This window comes from Montipora capricornis, chromosome 13 (assembly GCF_036669925.1).
Source record: "Montipora capricornis isolate CH-2021 chromosome 13, ASM3666992v2, whole genome shotgun sequence".
NCBI lineage: Eukaryota > Metazoa > Cnidaria > Anthozoa > Scleractinia > Acroporidae > Montipora > Montipora capricornis.
In genome coordinates, this window is record NC_090895.1 from 43,857,458 (window position 1) to 43,864,957 (window position 7,500).

At 40.9% G+C, this 7,500-nt stretch overlaps 1 protein-coding gene across 3 annotated transcripts in view; it reads left to right on the forward strand.

Moving 5' to 3' along the window:
- LOC138030324 (uncharacterized) overlaps positions 1 to 7,500 on the forward strand; it is a 14,685-nt gene that overhangs the window by 3,772 nt on the left and 3,413 nt on the right. The window contains exons 1-5 of one of the 3 annotated variants that reach the window (XM_068878243.1): positions 1,161 to 1,245; positions 4,011 to 4,067; positions 4,230 to 4,539; positions 5,636 to 5,914; positions 6,256 to 6,395. In XM_068878243.1, the coding sequence (XP_068734344.1) occupies positions 4,041 to 4,067; positions 4,230 to 4,539; positions 5,636 to 5,914; positions 6,256 to 6,395 (756 nt within the window). In that variant the 5' untranslated portion in view covers positions 1,161 to 1,245; positions 4,011 to 4,040. Of the gene's footprint in view, positions 1 to 908; positions 1,246 to 4,010; positions 4,068 to 4,229; positions 4,540 to 5,635; positions 5,915 to 6,255; positions 6,396 to 7,500 lie in introns of those variants that run through there. The other 2 variants (XM_068878240.1, XM_068878242.1) reach the window with 2 other exon arrangements.

Sequence of the window (7,500 nt, forward strand, 5' to 3'; positions counted from 1 at the left end):
TGTCTATCTTTGCGGGATCTAGTATGTAGCATGACATCAGATAAACTGGTGTCAATTGTAATATTAATATGGGTAAACGGTATCCATCTGCAAAGGTTCCAAATTAAGAGTGTTGTGAGTAACGCGGCCGGTGACCTCCAGCTCTAGGTAACTAACAATAAAAAGAAAAAAATAGACATCGGCGGATGATGTTCGTACAAAGAACAGCTAAGGCAGAAAGAGACTAAGAAATCTCGGCCATGATAACATACCGCTACTGGAAGTTCTGTACTGGCGATTTAGTCATGTTATCAACAGGAAGGATTATAGTAAATATCTTATAACATTTCTAGACGGCTGAATCCAGCATATCATTTGCTATCTCGTGGAACGTGGGCTTTGAATCAGCAAACGAGATTAAACGAGTCACGCTGAAGCCCCACTGCACGTTATAAATTCCGATTTTCATCGAATTCTGTTAGACGTGAGGCTGTTTCAAGTCTCTCGTTATCTGAAGTTTGTGTTTATTTTAGGGAGGGAGGTCAAATGTATTGCTCGGAGGGGTGTAGTACATTGCTTTTAGCCAATGAAATCACCGCCTCCTAATTCTATTGTCCATTTGCTGCACAGAAAACTATATTCTTCCCAGAATATAACTCGGATACCTTTCAGGTATTACGAGTAATATGTCAGCAGCGAAAAGCTTTGTCTTTATTACTTTTTTGTCACCTCTATTGTTACTTAATAGTTAATAGTTAATTGGTTAGTAATCCTGTATATTCATCTCCAATTTTGTATTAACCGTCACTTCTGAAGATGTATGCAGAAGCATACGAAACGTCAAGTAAAAAAATAATTTCAAAAAGGATGCGTTTGTATCTGATGTTTGTCACCGCTGTTTGTGTGTTATTTCTGATCAAATTGAGATGGCCAAAGAAAAAGACTATCTTAATTAGTCGGGCGACCGACTCTACAATCTTGGACAAAAGAGATGGGAAATTTGTAACCCCTCTCCCCCCCCCCAATTCAAGGATGGGAAAATGGCGCGTTTTGGCTTTTGTGCGGCTTCATCCTTGCTTTGGGGGGGATGGCGGTTTGCTGTTCCATTTTGTTCTGTCCAAGATTGTAGGTCTTGGCAAACTCCGTCACGTGCAATGGGCAATACCGCACATATGTAGTGAAGGCTCAGTGTTCATTCCGCTTCATTTTCATTTCTCTTCGATAACCTTAGCAGGGATTCTCTGTGATGGTAGGCATACACTACAGGTATGGCAGAAGCGATTTACGGTGTTAGGTCCAATACGCTCAAACCACTTACAAACGCACAGACTGTTCAGGGTAGACCCACATCAAAACATGAAAATGAGCGTGCATTTCGAAAGGGGTCGTTCCGCGAACTCTTAGCAAATATCTCAAATGTTGCTATCAAGCTCTTACTAGTTCTAAAGAGATCAGTTGAGCAGTCATTTTGTACAAAATATGTACAAACTATGACTACCAATGACAGAAGTACATTAAGGAACTTTACTCGAAATTTTGATGCTGGCGGGTGCAAGCTGATATTTGATAATCAGCATAATGGCACGGAGGACAACAACGACAACAAGAAAGCCGTCATGTTGGATGACAGAGAAGCCACTTACCGAAGCGAAGATGCAAGTAACTTGTTTAATTTTATGACTGTCATGATCATTACTTCATATATTTTGTACAATGTATCAAGTGGATTACCAGTTCTCTCAATTTCTCTTTGTAGTGCGTTAGTTTTCTGTGTAGTCATGTACGTTGGCATGTTGTATAAGATTGCGTTACCAACACGAGCACTGTTGACAATGTTGAATGTCCTGGGATGATGTATTAGGGGAGGCAATGCAGCCATTTGTACATCATCAACATGATGGCGTAGTGAAAATAAAATATAGAGAGGAATTGAGATCTCGTTATGCTAAATTTGTGTCTTGTAATCATAACCGTGTTGTACGTGAATGCCATGTGTTGAGACGTCGTGATCGCGAAACGTCTGTCGCAGAAAAGCAGAAAACTGAGGGTATTTGTGTGGAAAAAGATTCTTAAGATCACTCCTTTGTCGTCAAAACTTCATGGTTACATCAGTTACAGGCTGGGAAGTCAAATGAAAAGAAGGCGTATAATTGCCAGTTATAATTTTCGTCAAACAGTACGTTTTACTTGGTTTGGAAAATACCGGCACTGGAACACGAAAACGCGTAAATCTGAAGAAATATCAAGTGCTGTACACATGCTGTCGACCAATGAGTTTGTACAAGAATGGTGATCACAGATGATGCTGTGCTAAAATAAATCTATGTAATGACATAGAAACAAATCCTGGGCTTCCAGTGAATAATATTGATCCAACCTTGACGGTAAAGGCACATATAGTCAAGGTGATATTACAGTATTTGGTGCGAACGCTGGGAAACAATGCATTGCTATGAGTTTGTGTGCTTTGATCTATAATAATATCAAAGGAATTAATACATGTAATGACCTGGTACAAATTATGGAAATGGGTAATGAATTGGATTCCACACTGTCACAATGTACAGGGCAGGTGTATTTAATGCCAACAGAATTACCATTTATGATAGCTATGTCTGAGAAAAATTACCAGCTTAATTATAGTGAAAGCTACACAGGTTATCTACATAACAGTGATTCAATAATTGAGGGATGTCAGAACAGTATACCTACAGACAGTGCATTTGAATCACTCTTGTCACAAAATTATTCTTCATTTATTCTGACAATGGGATGTATTGGTGTTAGTATCTATCATACTGATAATGGGAGTTATCAGATTTTTGATTCTTGTGCAAGAGATCAGATAAATATGGTAGAAGCCATCCCCATATTATAAGTACCATCCATTCAGGGCTTAGTACAGTATTTCCAGGCTATGGTCCTTAGCAGCACACATGTGGCCACAGCCCGACTTACGATCCTAGATCGTCTTGTTATTTTATAAAATGTAATGTAGATCGTGACGACACAACTTGTATGCTTTTAGCCAATCTGTTTAGCAGAATCTGTTCAGCACGTGCACAGTTTTTGATAGTTTTGGCCAATCAGCGCGCTTCTTATTTGTTCAGCACGTGCACGATTCGTGGTGTACTCTCAGTGTGTTTCCAGTCGGTGAGTTGTTTTAAAAGTTGGCTTTTAAATATTAACTGTACACTGCCCAATACGACCGGTTTGTGTGATGTTTTCGTACATGACAGTTTGTGTGATGTTGCGTGACTATCACGTTGACAATCATCGTGTTTATTTGGCAATGAAGACTCTCACGAAAAGTCAAAGCGTGCTCTCGAGCTGAAAACAAGCCAGCAGATATATTTTTAAAACTCAAACTGATGTAAATTTCGAGTAGCGGTTCCGGACACAGGATTTTCATGTCAGATTTTATCGAAAACATTTCTTCAGAAGCAAGATATCACTAATTGAAGAGCTGCAAAAGCAAAGAGTGGTGGATATCTAAAGCCCTAATACAAACAATGCACTCGATATTTTTTTTGGCCGGGTTCCTTTAACACATCTCATATCAAGACACTCTTATCTGGTCTATAGTGTTGGAGGACCGGCAACTAAAAGTTTTGGGTTGTTAGCTTGCTGTACCGGAGCCCATCTAAACAGTTCACGATTTAAGAAACTCATACGAAGGAAAATCTGTCAAACAGAACATGCTGCAAACATGACAGGATGTTGTCGAAGAGTAAAAGGCTCTCCTTTTGCTTGGGTGGAATTACAACAATATCCTGTCGTCAGTTTATATGAAAAGCCTCTGTGGGTTTTTCTCTTTCGAAAAAAGAGATTAGTTATCCAAAATTACCTCAGAGTCTCAGTGCATGTTCAAGACTGCCTGCGTCAGAGCAACATTCCCCCTGAAATTCCCCGACCTGGTCCAGAATCAGAAATCGATCTGCCCACTCCATGTGATATAAAAGTTAAACCATGGTGCACATCGTAGAGAAATTCTTGACAGGTTTCTATTGTATCATTTTTTATGTTTGAAGGAGAGAAGACACTAGATTAGATCAAACAACATGTCATCATCAACTGGAATCAAGTTTGTTAGTCATGATTTTTACTAAATATTTCATTTCCCTCTAAGTATAACTTATCAATGTATTGTTTTAAAAAATGTTTTGAACCTGTTCGTGTCCTTTAGATGATTGCACAATTTAAAGGTTTCCTATTACTAATTTTAGTTTCAAATTCTTTTTCCTTGCCAGTCTCCTCACAGCCACATTCCTTACGGTGCAGATGGGTCTGGGTTCTACTCTGACAATACCATTGGTTGCTACAACGTAATCCTAGAATCTGCACCTCTGATGCTGGAGTGCATAAACTCTGCTTGCGTGGAGCCTGGAAGAGTGTTTACGATTGCGGACTTTGGCTGCGCAGACGGGGGTACTTCTATGCCACTGTTGTACGCATGCGTTAAAGAACTGAGGAAAATTCATGGAGACAGTTTACCGATTCACGTGATTTATGAGGATCAACCTGTTAATGATTTCAAGTCTTTGTTTCTTCGTTTGCAAGGTTTTCTGCTGTTTTTAACTTATTACACAAAGAGTCAGGCATGCAAAGCAGAGTTGTTTACGTTGGTGTCTTTTCCGGTTGGTACAGAATTTGCATAGTGCGAGTGGAATTTCTGTACACGAGAATCACCAACAATGCCAGTGTATGTCTTTGAAATACAGAGAAGGAAGTGTAGACCCAGGTCATGAGACCCCCACTCCACAGCCGAGTTGTTCCTGGAATTTCTACCCAACAGAATAATTTTGTTGACAAAACCTATTAGAAACTCGGAAAAATCCGAGCACCAGTCATTTCATATGTGTATATCATTCTCACATTCGCTCACTTGGATGGTTGGTTGACCACATCTCAAATATGCTTAAAGGTGACTGAGCGATGCAGTTATGAGCTATGCTGTCAATGTTATTTGACTCTGTAGCTGCGTGATGCAGGTCGAGTCAAAGACCCACATTTCACCCTTGCTCACCAGAGAGTCTACTGTAGCCCAGTGGTTAGAGCTTCCGACTAGATCATGGAGGGTCGTGTGAGTTCGAATCCCATCTTGGCTCGGATTTTTCCGAGTTTCCAATGGGTTCTATCAACAAAGGGAGGCGGGGTAGCTTTCATGATTAGTGTGCTCGACTCCGGATCGAGTGGTCCGGGTTCGGGTCCTGGCTGGGGACATTGTTTTGTGTCCTTGGGCAAGACACCTTACTCTCACGGTGCCTCTCTCCACCCAGGTGTGTTATGGGTACCGGCGAATCTAATGCTAGGGGTAACCCTGCGATGGACTGGCATCCCATCCAAGGGGGAGTAGAAATACTCCTAGTCACTTCATGCCATTGAAACCGGGATAAGCTCCGGCCTTGATGGGCCTTCTGGCTCGTAGAGTAGACTTTACCTTTACCTTTAACTCTATCAACAAAAGTCATTTCATATGTGTATATCATTCTCACATTCGCTAACAGAATAATTGTATGTTTTTCACCTTGTTATAGCTTGCCGAAGAAAGACGCTACTTTTCGATTCTCTCTCAATATCCTATGTTTCTTCCGGATACTCAGCCTTCCTCTTTCCTTCGGCTGTAACATTTGTTGTGTTTTCTTTCCCCCCACAGGACTCATTCCAGGGCCAAAGAGTTATTTCCTGGACTTTCCCAATGTTTTCGTCAGTACTTGCGGTACGAGCTTCTATAGCCAGTGTCTGCCTCCTCAGTCGATCAATTTAGTATTCTCGGCTACTGCGATGCACTGGCTGCGTGACAGGCCGTGTGACGTGACGGGAGCCTTGCATCACACAATGATCACTGTTCCGATAGAGAAGGAGAAGTTCAGGAATCAAGCTGCTAAGGACTGGGAAACAATCTTACTTGCAAGAGCAAAGGAACTTGCTCCTGGTAAATTTAGCTTTATTTGGTTTCTTTGCGTCATATTTGATGCAGAAATGGAAACGGTTTCCTCAATTCATGTTTCTTGTGACAAGTTTTTCCTTATTGAAAATGACCCTCGAGTCGAAAAAAAGAACTCAAAAGTCAAGTTCATTAAAGCGGAAGAATGAGCTTATTTGAACGTCTGTTCTCGTAAATGGCGTTCTCTTCAGTTTCCTGGCTCCGATAATTTGTGTATCACCTGGGTAGTAACTCTCTGTGGTTTTGATTACGAATCTCGCCTCTCTCTTCATAAACTCTGGTTTCCCTAGCGTTTACCATATACATATATCATTACTCTGTTTTGCAAGGTGGCAGAATGGTTCTTCTGCAGCTTGCCGTTGACGAAGAAGGACAATTTCTCGGAAAGACAAAGAAAGTTCCGGTATCCATGCATCACACCATGAGAGACTTATGGAAGGAGCTGATGCATGATGGGCTCATTACGCAGGTTAGAATTTTCAATACACAATAGGCAGTCTTGGACATCATTGATCGGACAGCTTCAAAGCTCAGACGATATCATGTTAAACTCACGCCTAACGAGGACACGAATTACTCAAAATTAAGACTTGCTTTCGTTGGTTTTGCCTTGACAGTTGAAATGCTTTCGAAAAGAACGCGTGTTGCGAATTAAGCATTAGAGGACGTTTTCCGTGTTTCCATAACCTCATTTAAACACTGAGGGGAAGTTGGGAGAATTCGAGACAGTTATGCAAACCCGAGGCGCAGTCGAGGGTTTGCATAACTGTCTCGAATTCTTCCAACTCCCCCGAGTATTTTGATGAGGTTATGGAAACACGGAAAAAAGTCCTCTATTGCTATTAAATTTTTCTCAAAGATAATTCGACAAATGAAGGAAAAGGCTGTTTTTTTTTACTTCTAGATTGAAACAGATTTTCTTGATACACGCTCGTATTTTCTACCAGCCAATCAAATTGCGCGTCTGACAACACATAACCAATCAAAATTCGTGTGATGTCACAGCCGTGTTTCCATACTCTCATCTAAACACAGCTATTGACCAATGAGAGTGCGCGTTCATGGGAGCAAATAGGGACTTCAAGATCTACGACGCGGTCGTCAACGAGAACTCCAAAACACAATATCATTGGATAAAAGAGTAAAGATAATCGTGTTTTTTTGCACGGGCGGCACGCACTTTAAGACATATTTTTGCGGTACTCTTCTTCACAACGACGTTAAATCACCATGGATATTTGAGGTTTGACGACAACGCGAGCTCAGTTACAATATGTGAATGTTTCATTCTCTATTTTTACTTTAAAACCTCTCGTACCGTGTATTTTTAGGATACTTCGCTCACGTCGTACTACGCTGCGGAACAGCATGGGTTAATCGCGACAGACTTACGACAGTACAAAGTTATATTTTCAGGCGACATTTTCTTCAATGTCGCCGTCGTAGGTCTAATTTAAGTCCCTATTGCTATTCGTAGACTGAACACAGCTTTTTAGCTGTTCGGCTGGCAGCACTAAAATTATTCAAAAGAACGAGTATTTCGTGTAAAACCTGTATCGTTTACTCCTTTCATT